The sequence below is a fragment of the Musca vetustissima genome, unplaced genomic scaffold, assembly GCF_032173495.1.
Source record: "Musca vetustissima isolate MV318-11 ecotype Yass unplaced genomic scaffold, APGP_CSIRO_Mvet_v1 utg71526, whole genome shotgun sequence".
In the NCBI taxonomy this organism is placed as follows: domain Eukaryota; kingdom Metazoa; phylum Arthropoda; class Insecta; order Diptera; family Muscidae; genus Musca; species Musca vetustissima.
In genome coordinates this window covers 57,459-74,500 of record NW_026875661.1, presented here as the reverse complement: position 1 = coordinate 74,500, position 17,042 = coordinate 57,459, and the positions used below count along the sequence as shown (strand labels likewise).

Sequence of the window (17,042 nt, the reverse complement as noted above, 5' to 3'; positions counted from 1 at the left end):
TCAGTGTGTCATCAACGCATCGCGGCAAATTCCACCTCTGTGCGATGCAATGTTTGCAACAAATGGTGTCACCTGAGGAGGTGCTCAGGTCTCACCGCGACTGGTCACACATCTTCATTGCCAGCTGTTGCCTGCAGCCTTCGACATCTAGCACCTTAACTCCAACAGCCCCGAGAAATTCCATCCCTTCTAAGCAACCTGCCCAGAACTCCAAGTGGAACTGTTCGGTTTGCGGGGAAATCATACGGAGAAATATGGCATCTGTAAGGTGCAATGATTGCAGAAACTGGTGCCATATGAGAAGATGTACCACCCTGCGTTCACACAGGAATTGGAATCCAGGGTTTGTAGCCGATTGCTGCACAAACAATCCAGCAATATCCGCTAGAATCCAGTGGAGTCCTTCCAGTACTACGGCTAGCACTCCGTCTAGTTCTCCATCCAGTAGTACGACCACTAGTGCTCATACTGGTAGTGAAGTTAGTTCTTCTACTAGCTTCTCTTCTTATTCTACGGCTAGCACTTCGTCTAGCGATTCATCAAGTAGAATTCATTCTAGTGTTCCGACTAGCACTCCTTCTAGTCATCCTATTCCAACAACGAATGCTCAAAACTTCCCATCCAGACAACAGCGTTGCAGGTTTTCCGTTCGCCGAATAACTCCACCCGCCTGCCTCCACAGCAGCAGTCCATGCAGGGGAGTGATCCAAATACCTCATTCCTAATCATGCAATTTAATTGTAATGGTCTTAGGAATAAGGTAATTGAGATCACAAACTTTATGCATGAAAACAACATCCTCATTGCTGCCTTGCAAGAAACGAAGCTGACCAGTAGTTGTTCCTTATCCTCCTCCGGGAATTACAATATCATTCGGCGAGGCAGAGATAGAGACCATGGCGGGGACTCGCATTCATCATCCAGCGGGATGTCAGATATACTCTGACTACCCCTCCGTCTCCTTCCCAATCTGATCCTTTCCTGGAGGTTTTGAGCATTTCAGTTCATTCCGACGATGCTGAAATTGAAATTGTCAATGTATATATTCATCCAAGCATCATCCATCTGCTGCAGGGAGATAATAAACTTGTTCTTGGCGATTTCAACGCTCATCATGAGATATGGTATTCTCAACTTCCAAATGATCCTCGCGGTGTTCTTATTGCAAACCAGATAGACGAGTCCGATTTCGCTTCCATCAATGAGGAATCCTCTACCAGAGCCACTGCCAGGTGTTCGAGCTCTCCGGACATTTCCATCGTCAGTCCATCGCTCCTTCCATATACTTCCTGGCAAACCAAGGTCGCTTTAAATTCACACCATATTCCTGGTCACGGTAGAGAATCCCAGCGATTTCGTGGAGCCCGATCAGCGTAATTTCATAAATTATAATAAAGCCAAATGGCACGGCTTCACAAAATTCATTGATTACTCCTTAAGTCCTATGCCGCCACCCATATGTGCCAGAAAGGGTGAGAAGATTTTCCGAGAAATTATTCAAAAAGCGGCAAAACGCTTTATTCCTGCGGGCAGAATTCCTCTAATGAGACCAAATTATCCATACAGGGCATCCAGATTGGCACAGCAACGCGACCAACTCCGTGCCGAAAGCCCCGCTGACGACAGAATTCCGCATCTTAGCGCTGAAATAGATGCTCTAGTCCTTGAGCACAGGCGCTCTAAATGGTTAGAACACTTTAACTACTGCAACATAAATTCCAAGCAGATATGGTCCACAATTAAGAGTCTATCTGGTTCCAAAAGAAATAAAAATCTCCCAGCTATTTCCTTCGATAACATTCAACATTCCGATGCCAAAAAAATGTGCAATGCAGTTCTGCCGCCAATTCATTGAGCATCCATCTTCGCAGAACAGGACCAAGCGAGCAATTATCCGGAGATCCAAGAATCTTAAAAGAGACTTGCAGCCACTATCAATTACATCCAGCGAGGTAGAGGCAATTATCTCCAAATCCAAACCATCCAAAGCCCTTGGTCCAGACGGCATATCCATGCTCATGTTAAAGAAGCTTGGAGCAATAGGGCTGGGCTATCTGACCAAAGTCCTCGAGTTATCGATGTCACAGTTGGTAATTCCTGACATTTGGAAAGTTGCCCGGATTATTCCAATCCTAAAACCTGATAAATCCGCTACTAATGGGGAATCCTACCGCCCAATTTCTCTTCTGTCACCAGTAGCCAAGGTTTTAGAGTCTCTATTGCTTTCGTCCCTGAAACAGCATTTCGTTCTTGCTCCCCACCAACACGGTTTCAGGGAATCATATAGCACAACTACGGCTTTGCAAGAAATTACTTCCAAGATTGCGAATGGCCTCAATCAGCGACGACCACCTGAACGGACCATTGTGGTAGCTCTAGATCTGTCCAAGGCGTTTGATACGGTCGATCATTCCGAGCTGATTTCCGATATCGCAAATTCCACCCTTCCGTGTGATATCAAACGTTGGCTTGCCAACTATTTTAATGGGCGGCAGGCCTTCTTTGAGTTCAATCTAGAACTTGACATTTCCGTTGAAGGTAGGCGCATCCCCACCGTCCATAATCCGAAAATCCTTGGGGTGGTCTTCGATAGCCTCCTTCATTTCTCCTCGCATTCCAATTACATCAACCAGAAGGTGAAAGCTAGGAACAAAGTTCTGAAAGCTTTGGCTGGCACCTCCTGGGGCAAGGATAAAGAAACATTGGTAACGACTTATAAGGCTATAGGTCGTTCCGTCCTGAATTATGCTGACCCAGTCTGGACTTCTTTCCTTAGCGACACACAATGGAGATCACTGCAAACATCCCAAAATAATGCACTCCGAATTGCAACCGGGTGTGTCCAGATGACGAGCGTCGATCACCTCCATGAGGAGACCAGGATGCTGTCAGTCAAGCAACATAAAGTGTTGTTGACTAGACAGTTCCTGCTGGCATACTATCTGCCGTGTCATCCTAACCATCACACTGTGATGGCAGATCCACCTCCGCGACACATCTGCCAGGACTTCAGGCGCTATCGTGATGGCATCCAAGACGTCATTCTATCGGATGTCAACAGATTGTCGATAGCGAACGCGATGAAATCCGTGCATCAACTGGCGGTCTCCTATGCCATAAATGGCAACAGATGCAATAAAGTCCTACAACAACATCCTCCTGCAATTTCGGAGAGTGAGAGGCTTCTTCCTAGGCAAACCCGTTCAATTCTGTCACAACTAAGGTACGGATATAGCAATGTACTCAATTCGTATCGAGAGCGCATTGTCCCCGAACCCTAAACAGGTGTCCTTCCTGCCAGCAAAGACCTCACGACACACACCATTTATTCAATTGTCCGTCCGAGCCTACGAGTCTATTGCCCATAGACTTATGCTAAAGCCAATAGAGGTGGCACAATTTCTCCGGCTACCCTCTTCAAATCCGAATTCCTAATTAATTAAATAATATATTTTCTTTTCCTTCTTCCGTTTTCTTCTATCAACATTTTTCAGGAAAGAACTTTCGTCAACAGCCAACCTGTTACAACAACAACTTCAGGGTAAAACATCGTATTTTAATTAGTAGTGGAGACCATTTAGAGCTCTATATCTCAGTAATTATTCAACATATATAAAAACTTAATGACTGATTATTGTCGTCAGATACTTAATTATAAAAAATAGTACCAAAAAGATGTCATAAATTAGTATTAGTTAAACATTTTTACAGTTTTGTAAAAAAGTCAAATTCGCACCATAGTCATAGCTTGGTAATTATCACTGCTATCACTCTGGTTGAAATTCAGATCTTATAAATGTTCTATTTTGTTTTAATGTGCGACTCAAAGTTTTACTTTTAAGGCCACATTTTCTAGCGGGGGACGTTGACATCTCAAGGTCACACTCACCATCAGAAATAGGTTTTTTTCTATCACATTTTTGTCAATACAAGCACGATTGGTCTTATATATGTAATTTCGAACAATATTAAAAGAAAATTGTTAAGAAAACTCAAAAACATTTTAAGAAAATAATATTGCACTATCTGTATATGTCGAAAAATGGAATTTTATAAAAAAATATTTCAGAATTATAAACGCTTAAAATATGCCCCATGTACAAAAGTATGTTCAAAATATTACCCTCCCATGTCAAAAGCCTAACACAACCATCGAATTCTCATTGTGTCATAATTATATGTTTCGTTTTTTTTTTTTGTCGGTGTCCCCAAAGTTGATGGTTTTGTGGAACCCCACCAAAACGCCGCATTACCCTGTAGGACTTTCATCAACTACTTTACAAAATTTTTAGTTATAAAGAAAAAACTGATTAAAAATTAGGTAGAAAGTCATCTAACACTCAACGACATTGAAACGAAAAATATGTTCGTATCATCAAAAACATAACACACCCAAAACAAGAATCCGGTTTCTAACGGTCGTAAGAATTGCATACAAAAAATACAAAAGAAAAATTGGTCAAAAATAACTAGTTTTTAACCATTTGAAAAGTAACAGACTATTGCCCCGCTCATCGCCTTGTAAAAATAGTCTGGTGGTCCAAAGGAAAATATTCGAAAATGTACTAGTAATGACTATTTTAAAATTAGTTTAAAGTTAGCTTAAAACTGGATCATTTTCCTACAGGTTAGGCACAATGTAACGACTATTTTTTATCTCCAATATATCATAACATAGAGGGTTTAAACAGTTCCTTCTATACACCAAGTATTCCCTATTGCATACTAATTATTGGTATTTAAGAGGAGGTCAGATATTCCGCTTCTCCAACCGTTTCTATTCGAATACTACGTAAAAATATTCATTGAGCTTTAATAATTAGTTTAATCTCCAACTATTTTCTTACAGATCCTTTTTATATAACAACGAAGATGACTTGTTTTTTGTTGTGCAAGACGGTTCACTACTTGTGATGGACTCACATGCAAATGAAACGTACTCCATGGAAAACAAGTATTGTCTTGATATAGAGAATTCATCGGGGACTACATATGCCATCGTGTGCATTACTGCGGTCCAAGACCATATCAATCGCAGTCAAATACTAATTGTCGGCATTCTAATGCTTATTTCTATACCGTGTCTTTTATTGGTATCCTATGTTCATTTTCGGATAAAAGAATTGAGGACATTACATGGAATGACGTTAAGCATTATGTCGTTTTGCTTAGCCACTGGTTATTTTCTTTATTCCTTAGTACATCTTTTTAAATTGGATGACCGCAATATTGGATATGCTGTTCAATTTTTCGTACTGTCATATTATTTTTGGTTTTTCTGTCTTTGCTGCAATGTATGCTGTAATATCTGGTAAGTATAAATCGCAGAGGAAATGTCAACTCCTTATTATCAACAAAAATCAACCGTTTCTACACAAATATGTATTCGAACGAAAGTTTAATCAAAGAACACGTAAAGGTAGACCTGTGGCATATTTATACAAGGTAGTCTCATGCAGTGATATGTTTCCAATTTTTTCATAAATTTGTTTTTGACAACATTCAGATTTCAAAGTTTAAATGAGAATACATTCCCACGAAATGTACGCACATCATGGGTTCAGTGGTAAAAATTGCTAAATCATTTACAGTCGAATTCGGATAAGCGAACACCTGTTTATAGAAAAAATTGGTTAATTGAAACTAAAAATTATAAACTAATATTTCGGATGAGTTTTCACGTGTGGCTTCTACTGCCATAAATAAAATAAATATACGCAACAAGTGTTTGTGTTATTTGTCATTTTTTCAACACAAAACTAAAAACGCGAAAAATGAATGAAAGGTTATGATTTCTTCCAAAAATCCAGTAGGGAATACCATCATCTATAACAAAGTAATTAATTCCAGACGAACGTGTTAAAAAAATAATTTTCATTTCTATTAAATATGAATAGATATCAATTTATTTGACATAGTATTCAAAACAATACACACACATACACAAAATATGTATTTTGATTTGATGGAACAAGCTACCTTGAGAAAAAATTGTAATCAGTTGGTAGATGTGCCCTACCTTATAATAATTATACCAGGGTTCTTACTCAATTCATTTTATGATTTATTAATTTCATGATTTTTCAGATATTGATTGAAAACTTCGTTTAAGCGCAACGAGTTTCAATTATCCGAAGTTCTTTTAATTGTAAATCCTGCATAAAAGAAAACAATTTACTGAAGTAACGCGTTTTCGCTTAACCGAATTCGACTGTATATGTATTAATATTTTGTAGTTCCCGGCCTCTCAAACCTATAAATATAAGTTGTCACCCATAGTTAAATCTTGAGGACAACGTACAGCATTAGAAAATATATGTATTTTTTCATTTATTGCCAATCGACATACATAAATGGTCTGTTGCAGTACTTTTTTAATAGTAAATCTAGTAAAAGGGAAACATTTCAAAATTGCTCTCAGGGTACAAAATAATTTGGAAAGTTCGGGAACTAGTAAATATGCCAAAATTAGATGGCAATACTTCAAAATCCATGAAAACAAATGCAACAAATGTTAGTGGTCTTTTTGACGAATACTAAATTATTTTATTAGACCAAAACTTCTAATTTTGTAAAAAAATTTCATTACAATCGCTGAAAATAATTTTATTGGTCGCATTTTAAGTATTCGCGTCAGGTATTCGACGTTATGTCTTATCCTCTAAAGAACCCATGCTGTTGGATATTAAATCTCATATTCATATTTGTCAACAAAGTGCAATATTGCTTCATATAGTATTTTCGACGACAGCTTGAGGCTACACAAAAATGTGGACTTATGTAACCTTCAACTACAATTTATTGAAATGTTTCCTACTAATTGCAAATCAAACTGCTCGAAAAAGTGAGAATATCCCAAATCCGAATCGAACTTTAGTCCAACTTTTTTTACCCTTAACTGTCAAAAATTGTCAACTTAATTGTCATCTTATCATTAGAAATCTAAACACTCCGAATAATTAACAAATCGTTTTAAAATACAATCTACCTTTAACTCAGTGGAATCCATAATCGGGGAGATGTATGGAGGAAATTGTTTTCCACTAAATGATACAACTGTTTTCAGTACCAAATATTCAATATTTTAATTGCAACATAAAATATTGCGAGTTATGTACGGATTTCAACAAGGCCTAAGCCAGTAAGCGAATTCATAGAGAAAACTAAAGTTTAACGTAAATTTTTTTGCGAGGCGAAAACTAATTGTTTCGCCTTTAAATAAAAAACACAACACCAAGGTATATTTAATAAGGTAGCCGCATCGGGCCAGCTGTTGGACAAATAAATGTCAAAAATGTTGTTGTAATGTTGAACCAAAAAATTAAAAAACAAAATTATAAATGAAAATCTCCGAATTTCTAATAGCTTTTTTGGCAATACTTTTATTAACAGTTTCTACAAGAATTTGTGTAAAAAAATCTTGCCAATCTGTTTGTTTTGGCAAAATATTTTTGACATATCAAAATACAACAACCGATGTTTGTTGTAGAAATTCGCCGATGCGGCTACCTTGTATATCTACCTTGCACAACACGATACAAGGTATATTTAATAAGGTAGCCGCATCGGCCCAGCTGTTGGTGCAAATAAATGTCAAAAATGTTGTTGTGATGTAGAACCAAAAAATTAAAAAAACAAAATTATAAATGAATTTTTGAAAAGCTTATTTGACAATATTTTTATTAACGTTTTCTACAATAATATGTGTAAAAAAATCTTATGATTTTGTTTGTTTTGGCAAAATATGTTTGACATATCAAATTACAACAACCGATGTTTGTTGTAGAAATTCGCCGATGCGGCTACCTTATATATCTACCTTGGTACGATAATTTACTTGAAAATCTTCTTTAAACTCTTGAAATAGTCCAAATGTGCTTCACAAAGGCGATATAAATTAAAATTTAATTGAATGTTGACAAAATATTAATATTTTCGTTTTGACGTCTAACATAATTTTGTATGTATGTATAGATTTCAAAATACGAATTGACAGCAAACTTTATACTCACTTGTGCTTACTGTCCGACCTTATATAGGCCTTGGATTTCAATATAAAAACCAAAACGATGAACAAAATGCAATATCAAAACTTGAAAAATGTTTGGTGGAATAATTGATATGTTGAAATACAACACATACTAATGTATCTTAATATTAAAAATTAAAATTTATAATTAAAATAATTAAAATTTAAAAATTATAGTGAGTCTGCATTAAATGTGGAATCTTGCTCTATGTAGGTTCACAATAACGTGGAAAATATATTAATATTATTGCGAAAAATTAATGGTAAATAGTTTCTCAAATATCCTTATCCTTAATTTTTACCAAACCTTGCATTTATGATGATATGTCATGGTATAATAATAAAAGTTAACAGCAAGTGTTGTTGTACAAAAAACGATACAACAACCACATGGAAATTTGTTGTTGTAAGTTCTACTAGTGTCAACTCATTTGACAGAAAAATGTAAACAAACAAACAAATTATCATCAAATTATTTTTATTTTGAAAATTAAATATTTTCGAATACTTAAAATAAAAATTGAAAAACATGAATAAAAATCTATCAAATTTATATTTCTATCGCTTCCACATTGTTCCTTTAATTGAGCCATTGCCATATATATGTGTAACACATATGAAAATGCTGGGAATAGAGAGTAATTCCTTCAAGAAAGATTTGCTTCACATAGACTACATAAATGATTTTGTGTATTTTAAAGGTTTTGTCAAATGGCCCAATTGGAGAACATTTAAATTTTTAATTTACATATTAAATTTTTGCCAAAAATACCAAATTTATATCGATAATTTTATGCAAACAACAATTTTTCAAAAGAGAATGAACGATAAGATTTTCTATAAATTGGTTAAATTAAATTTTGTTTATTAAATTTGTTAACAAAATAAAAGTTTTCCATGAAATATAAAAAATTACGTTTTTCTATTGTTTCCCCTAAAAATCTTTTAAACTAATTGTCTCCATAGGAATATTTAATATTGATCAAAAAATTTAGTATCCAAATTGTTTCTACACTATCGTTTTTACAGGATCCACATTTCAACAAACAAAAGGAAAACACAAAATGTAAGGTTATTGTATATGGGAGTATATTGTGTTACATCCTTTACTGGATCTTTAATATTGGTTACACTCACAAACCAAAAGGGACTTCCTGGAATGCCGTCATACTTCATACAAGGCTACACAGAATGTAAGTATAATCCTATTATTACATTTTTACTATATACTAATATCTTTTTAAATGTTCAGCCATAAGGGAGTCGCAGCGATACTTCATTCCACCAGTGTCTACCTTATTACTTCTTAGCTTTTTTGTTATGACAGCGACATTCTTCGGATTTCAGAAATATAAAAAACGTGGCGTATGTGTGGCAACCAAGCAGAATTCTGATATTGACCCACCTAGTGGTATAAAAATTTACGAAGAAGTTAAAAAGGAGTATGATTTTTTAATCTGTGAAACTGTTGTCGGAATTTTTAATAACATATTTTTTTATAGTGCCAAATGTATCAGTTTACTCGGATTAATACTTATATCGACTTGGTTGTTGGAGATTGTTACATTTTACTCTCCTGGTCCACAGATATATTTAATATTGATGGACATGATAAATGGTCTGCAAGGTGTATTTGTTCTACTTATATTTCTAGTTATTCGCAGAAGAAGAACTGTAATTTTCCGATGGTGGAATGACAGAGGGTCATATGTTGTTGAAAAGGTTGAGTTGGATACCCTTAATTAGCATATACACAATTCCAAACAAAATATATGACAATAGGATATGGTTCAATTTTTATGTAAAATATATAAATAACTGCACTGTAAAACTGCGTGAACTCAAAAAAAAATACTTTGAATTTGTGATTTTCTAGGTAAGTTTTAAGGCTATCAACATTTATTTATTTTTTTTTTCATATTAAAAAAATACACGTTGCGGAGCAACGTAAATAAATAAAACACAATAGTTAGATTTTTTTCAAAAAAAACTGAAGGTTTTATTGTTTTAATATTCATCGAAGAACAAATATATGATACGAAAAACAAATGGTGGTTGATGAACCATCAAGGCAATAAAATATTGACTTCAAAACCTTCAGACCTGGGGTCTCGACTTAGGTCGATTATCTCGGACAACCTCACACTGGTCAAGGACCCGATACCACCGAACCAAATAATGTAAGTCGAGCCCCTTGGGTACACGTCAGGGCCAAAAATTAGGCCTATGCAAGCGAACTTACGAAATAAAGTCTGAAGGCGATTACCAAAAGGCGACCACCCGCTCTAAGGACATACTCCGTGCGGAAAAACGAAGAACTTGCGTCGGATCATGACATTACTGTTGAGTCAATTCGCAGAATAAATCCTGATCAAGGTTTAATGAATTTAGCTGGAGTTGACTAGTCAGGCTATTATCCCGATGAGGAGCGACGTTTCCGCAGGAAAAATGCCTCTATACGCCAGACTTTTTGAATGACCAAATTGTTTTGAAAATTCTAGTATACACACTGAATATATACAGCGGCAAGTGTAGACTTTTTACTTGGCGCTTTTGGTGTGATTCAAAGAAGCTTTATCAGCCAGACGAATATTTGACAAACGGGCAGACCAGAAATAGCGAGAAAAACTAATACAGAAATGACCATGTTTTGGAGTGGTGTAAATTCCAAGAATTCGTTGTAAGGATTCAGTTATGAATGACGCTTTAGGAGCTATGTAAATTAGGTCACGAGATGCCTTGACGAATGAGATGCACAATCGCTGTACCCAAAATAAAATTTTTGTTTTGCGAAACATGATACACTTGTATATTACCAAAGTGAGATATACTTCGAGGGTATATCTGCATTCACATAGTGCGATTGAGCAGAAGGTGGATTATAAGCCGTTTGCGTCGATGTCGTCACGATGTAAAAGTGTGTGATGTCGTTAGTTTCATTTTGCACAATTATGTTTTCTTACACATTTCAACGAACAACGATTAATACAATAATCGAAGTGTTTTAAAACTGAAAACGACCATCAGTAGATAACTTTTTGAATGCCGGGCAAAAACGCAAAAGGATGTACCAATTTAGGATATAGTACACAAGATTGGAATGAACGCATCTTTCTTTTCAATCTTTTTCGAGGAAACCACGGATATCTCGGAGAAATATCCTTTCTTCCCAGTCGTTCGTATGAACGTCATAGATCGGCATTGGCGAAATACAACGATTTAATGTTCGATGAATCGTCTTCGAAACCAACACAAGACTTATTATCGAGGACAGGAAGATCAAACAAGTTAAGTTGGTTATTAACCACAATTTGGACATTGTCATAGGTCTCCTTTAAAGCCTGCCAACGCTAATGTAAAACTTTTGTGTGTCAAAGGCAACTTTGAAATTATGTCTTTTGGCTCACCACTAATTTTTTAAGCAAATGAGTTTTATCCATTATCCAGAACGAATTCTCCAACTCTGGACTGATTTCCTTCGAAAAACTTTTTGTAAATAATTTAAATATGTCTGCATTTATACGGTTTTTTACTGCTGCAATTAGAGCGGCATTACGACCTCTGACCGTAGGCAAAACAATGTGTGCTCTTGCGACTTGTCTTTAACGGGCTTACGGGGTTTTTCGTAGGTGAAGATTAAATAAACATTCGTCAATGAATATTAATTTTGTAAAGTCTTGAGCATATTTTTGTCTCAAGTCTAATGTTACGGACTCATTCCTTCTATTTCAATAGAGGGCATCCCAGTTTGTATTACAATTTATTTAGTTTTATGTATATCAATAGTGAACATACCTCAAAATTTCTTAACGTGTAATATGGGTATATCTTAAGGTAAGGTCACACTAGGCAAATATTGGACTCAAATGTCTCATATTTTGTTTGCCCAAAAAAACGTCAAATTTGTGCACTCCTGATTTTGTGTTCACATTGCACTCAAATATTTGACACAATTTGTTTGCTCAAACAGCAGGCAAATAGTGTCAAATAATGAAATGGGAAAACATGTTTGACGTGTGGTCACATTTGGGCAAATATTTACACAATAAAACAGTTTGATCAAACTGTCAAAAAACAAAAAAATATTTGCTCGATATTTTCCAAGTAATTATGGAAGGAGAAGCGTTAATTATTGTATTGGACGAAAATAAAGTTAAAAAAATAAGAAAATACCGTGGGTTCGTGAATGAGTGCGTGATTGTGTATGTTGTAAGGCCATACAAGAATATTCTGTGGATTCTGTTCAAAATTTCCCTTCAACTCGTCGCTCGGAAAGTGGTTATAGTAGTGATATTGATTAATTTCGTTAAAGTCGGTGAGATCCACGTGGACGTGGACGAAGCTGCAGTGGTGGCGGTAATGGTAGTGGAAATCAACATTACAATCAAGGTCGTCGTGGTGGTGGAGCAACAGCAGCAACAAAATCAACAGCCAAGAGCAAGACTTAATAAAAATTGCCAACAAGCTATATTTTCCAATATGTTAATGAGGATTTTTTCATGAGAATACAATATAAATAGAAATGGAGATGAATTTTATAAAAAATATAAGCAAAATAAAAATTATTTATTATTTATTTGACGCCGAAAATCACTTTATGTAAAGCATATATATCAATCTCTAGGGGTGTCTTATTTGATGAGTGCGAACTTGAAGTTCTTACTGCAGGTGCTGTTGGTTTATTTAAGGCTCTGGGATTAACCAAAATACACTTCATTGGTTGGCCATCTAATTGACGATTGTGATAAGTATCTACAGCCTTCTCGGCATGAGCCAATGACTTATAAATAATTTCAGCTACACCAGGCCGAACAATTCGCGAATCATACAATTCACCAATATCTTCGAATAGTTCCTTAATATCCGATTGTGTTACACTGGGATGTAAATGACTAACAAATATACGATACCCTGATGACGACGACGATGATGATGACAATGATTTGGACAGACCACCATATGATGACGATGAACCATTTGGTGGTGATGGTGGTGTCAGGTGATTCAAACCACCAGCATCGGCTGCAAGTTTACCACCAACATCACCGCCACCCAATCGACTGTATTTAAAACTGCTAGCCTTATATGGTGCCTTCCACACGATCAAATCCTGTTTCTGTGACAACTTCTTGCGTACATCACCATTGTTACGGGTTATTTCGATCAATTTCTCTCTGGCATCACGAATTTTGGCACGATTTTTCTGTATGATTTTCATACGAGCATCTGTAATGCGAGCAGCCTCTTTAAATGCCGGCCTATTTAATGTTTCCCTCAATGGTGGTTTCTTCACAGCCAATCGTTTGGATGGGGCCACAGCAACTTTCTTGTTCTTTATTATATAATCTAGGCTCATATCCATCTTGAATGGTTTCTATTTCTATGGAACAGGAGTTTTTTGTGTTTGAATATAACGGAAAATTGAGTTTTAAGATTGAGGTTGTGAGGTAATAATAATAAATACACGCTGACAACGAGGTATGCATCAGCTGTTATTTTCCTTTGTTTGCTCTTACACAAATAGTGTAAGGGCAAATAAATGTTTGCCCAAAAATAAGACAAATGTTTGCTAGTCGGCGTTCACATTGTGGGCAAGTCACTCAAAATTTTATTTGCTGTCAAATAATTTTGTTTGCCTAAAATCAGCTGTTTTTATGTTTGCCATTGAAAATATTTTGTGGTCAGATTATGGCAAAGAAATATTTGACACTTTTCGTCAAATATTTGCCTAGTGTGATCTTACCTTTAAGAACGGTTACAGATACCGTCTTCAAAATCTGTCTGAATAACGTAGGCGTATATACACATCATCCATTCAAAAATGAGCGCGGTACGATTGGAAATAAATGCACTCCCGTTGTACTTAAATAATCTACATATATAGAATAAAAAATTTTGTTTGAAGAGTCAAAACCCGCTAAAGAGATTTTACTGAGATTTTTACAGTACCTCATGCTATCCGATAGAAGTAACATATGCTAGATAAAATTCTAAAATTCAGCTTGGGTGTGAACTTATAGCTCCAAAAGCAATCACACATATTAAATAATGTACCTAATCTTATATCTTAAGAAGGGTTACAGATTTCCACTTCAAAATTTCTCCAACTATCTTCCTTACAAATACGCATCATCCCTATAAAAATTAGCGTGGTATAATGGCGGTAATGTACTTCCCATTGCATTACATCTATCTATACATATGAAATAGACAACAAAATCGCTAAATAGACTGCACAGAAAATTTCGCAGTCAGTCATGGCATCGCATTGAAGTAAGATATGCAAGATAAACTTCCAAATATCCGGGATGTCGATAGCATCAACAGTTGCCATACCTCTGAACTAATATTCGTTTTCTATGCCTGCCATCACTGGGAGGAGTGACTCTAACCCTTTCTGAAGAAGCAAAGTACCTTGGCACCATCCTTGACCGCAAACTAATGTGGAATAGGAATGTTGAGGAACGCTCTAAGAAAGGACTGCTGAGTGCCAGCAGTCCTTCCTTCCTGGACAAAGTGACATTGAAGTGAATGAGATTGCCGACGAGTTTGCTCGAGGCTCACAGTCGTCCAACCGTCCGATTGAGAGATCTGTGAAACCTCTGCGGTGTAGTCGGCAACAGATGGTTGAGAGAACCTGCTTGCAGAATTTCAAAATCTATCTGGCCTGAATTCTCTCGCAAAAAAACGTCTTCGCTGCTGACACACAATAAGAGGGAGATCAAAATCGTTGTGTGGATCATAGCAGGTCACTGCAAGATTAGATCTCTCACTTCGAAGTGGGACTCCAGTGGAAATGATTACTGTCGTCTATGTGATTACGTAGAAGAACTAAAAACAGTTGAACATATCCCCTGTAAATGTCCATCGCTGATTAGCAGAAGACATACACAGTTTGGAATATATAAGAAAATATTATTTAAGCTATGTCAAAAGCCAGGGATCTGGTTTGGGTCTATCTTGGTGACCTTATTAAAAGATCTTGGCACTGGTGCAGGCGTTTACTGTAGGGAATTAGAAACATATAACTCATAAACTTAACATTCTTTGTAGCGTTTTTCAAGCAGAAATCCTTGTAATCACGAAAGCGGCCGAGTGCTATATATGTCGATAGTCAAACGGCCCTTAAAGCGGTGAAGTCCCGTACTATAAACTCAAAAGCAGTTCATGATTGCAAGTTCGGAATATATAAGAAAATATTATTTAAGCTATGTCAAAAGCAAGGGATCTGGTTTGGGTCTATTTTAGAGAAGAAGGCTAGGTTGTCAATATCATATCCATACACTATACATCATGCCGTATAGCATTTATCATAGTATGTGTTATTTTTTGACAGCCCTACCTAAAATTCAACTATCTCGTTCGACATTTTTCACCACAAAAGAAGAACACATGTATTTATATTAATGTTATTCAACTATGATAGAACGTATTTTTGTTTTTTCATTTGTTGAAAATAAGAAACATGAACATAAAGGAAATATGCATTTTTCAATAAGAATATGACATAATTGTACACATTTTATAATTTTTCAAGTTTATTTCTCGATTTCGTTTAGCTCGCTAAGAGATGTGGACTCGAAGAATTTGGGTAATACGGTCGTACAAAACATTTCGACATAGTGGGAAAGTTGAATCAAAATAGTTTTGATTTTGAAAATGAAACCCTATCATCTGGAGAATAGTATTCATTTTTAAAGTTTTCAGTAAATAATTTTATGTACAAAAATAATAGAATTGTGACGTAATAAAAAAACAACTGAATTTACGACTCGAAATGCAATTTTTGGGACAAAAATCGATTTTTTGGAATAGTCATTGAAGAGTTTGCCATACACTAGTCAATCTCACACATACACAAATCGGTTCATCAGCATAGTGTATGGGACCCTTTAATTTGATAGATGAATTCCAAATTGAAAAAGTTGCCATTATTAATTGCTCAAATGAGACTACCTTCTCTCATTATGCCATGCACAATTACAAAGCCATACAACTATATTAGTTAATATTCTTTGATTTAATTTTCAAATATTGATTTAAAATAACTGGAAATATTATATTTCCTTGGACAAGAAGAAAGGTTTCATTCCAATTGGAAAAGGTTTCGTTTAATTTGCAAAAGGTTTCATTTAATTGGGAAAAGGTTTCGTTTAATTGAGAAAAAGTTTAATTTAATTTGTAAAATGTTTAATTTATTCTGGAAATGCTATATACAGGAAACATTAAGAGTAATTTGATACTAAAAGTATTAGTCGGCATTTATATTATAAATTCGACAAAAACATAATGGGCAGAAATATTTTGGTTAGTTTTCATATATACATACAAAATAGGAATTTATAGTACGTTTACATTTAACCGGATTTCGTTAACCCAGTGGGTTTCAATTGTCAATTCCTTTGCATATACGTCAAATAAATCCTCATAAAGTAGGTTAACCCGGTAAAAAGTTCTAATGTACAAGGAGTTTTATGGATTTCATTCATTTTTATACAAAGAAGAATATACTGTTGAAGAAAAATTTTATTACTCGGCTCTTCTTCTAACGTAGGCTATGTATGCTATAGCACTCCCGTCATTCTGAAGTTGTTTAACAACTTTACTTATTGTTTATTTTACAACAATTTAATTTGTTTTATTGTTAAAAATTCTAGAAATTCGTACAAAAAACTTTTTCTAATAAAGGACATAAACGCGGAACAAGTATTTGTATGTTTTGTGTCAAACAGTGATAAATAATTTTGCTTAATTTTGTTAAAATTCGTAGTGATTTTTATCATATTTGTGTAATAAGTAAACAACAGTGGTACAGTGTATTTGTGAAAAGTGGAATACTAATTCAATTTGTGTTTATTAAAAAGAGAAGTGAATTCCCTTTTGTCTGCATATAATCGATCTGTTTTCAGTGTTTACATTTTTGTTTTCTTACACTGACGTTCGTTATTGTAGTTGTTGTAAATTATTTTTCTGCTTATTTCGTAGTTTGACGTTGTAATTTAACATTTTGTAA

General features: G+C 35.3%; 2 protein-coding genes across 2 annotated transcripts in view; one reads left to right on the top strand and one right to left on the bottom strand.

Moving 5' to 3' along the window:
• LOC133338185 (probable G-protein coupled receptor Mth-like 14) overlaps positions 1-9,775 on the top strand; it is a 75,149-nt gene extending 65,374 nt beyond the window's left edge. Inside the window, exons 3-6 of the mRNA XM_061546367.1 lie at positions 4,850-5,311; positions 9,059-9,222; positions 9,282-9,471; positions 9,532-9,775. Of these exons, the coding sequence (XP_061402351.1) occupies positions 4,850-5,311; positions 9,059-9,222; positions 9,282-9,471; positions 9,532-9,775 (1,060 nt within the window). The remainder of the gene's footprint in view (positions 1-4,849; positions 5,312-9,058; positions 9,223-9,281; positions 9,472-9,531) is intronic.
• A 2,827-nt stretch (positions 9,776-12,602) lies between these two features.
• LOC133338184 (uncharacterized) lies at positions 12,603-13,391 on the bottom strand. Its single transcript, XM_061546366.1, has one exon. It carries the CDS (start codon positions 13,389-13,391, stop codon positions 12,603-12,605), a length of 789 nt encoding a protein of 262 aa, XP_061402350.1.
• Between the last annotated feature and the right edge of the window lie 3,651 nt (positions 13,392-17,042).

Excerpts from the sequence above, each read along its gene's own strand:
- LOC133338184 (XM_061546366.1), bottom strand. The coding sequence starts at position 13,391 with ATGGATATGAGCCTAGATTATATAATAAAGAACAAGAAAGTTGCTGTG.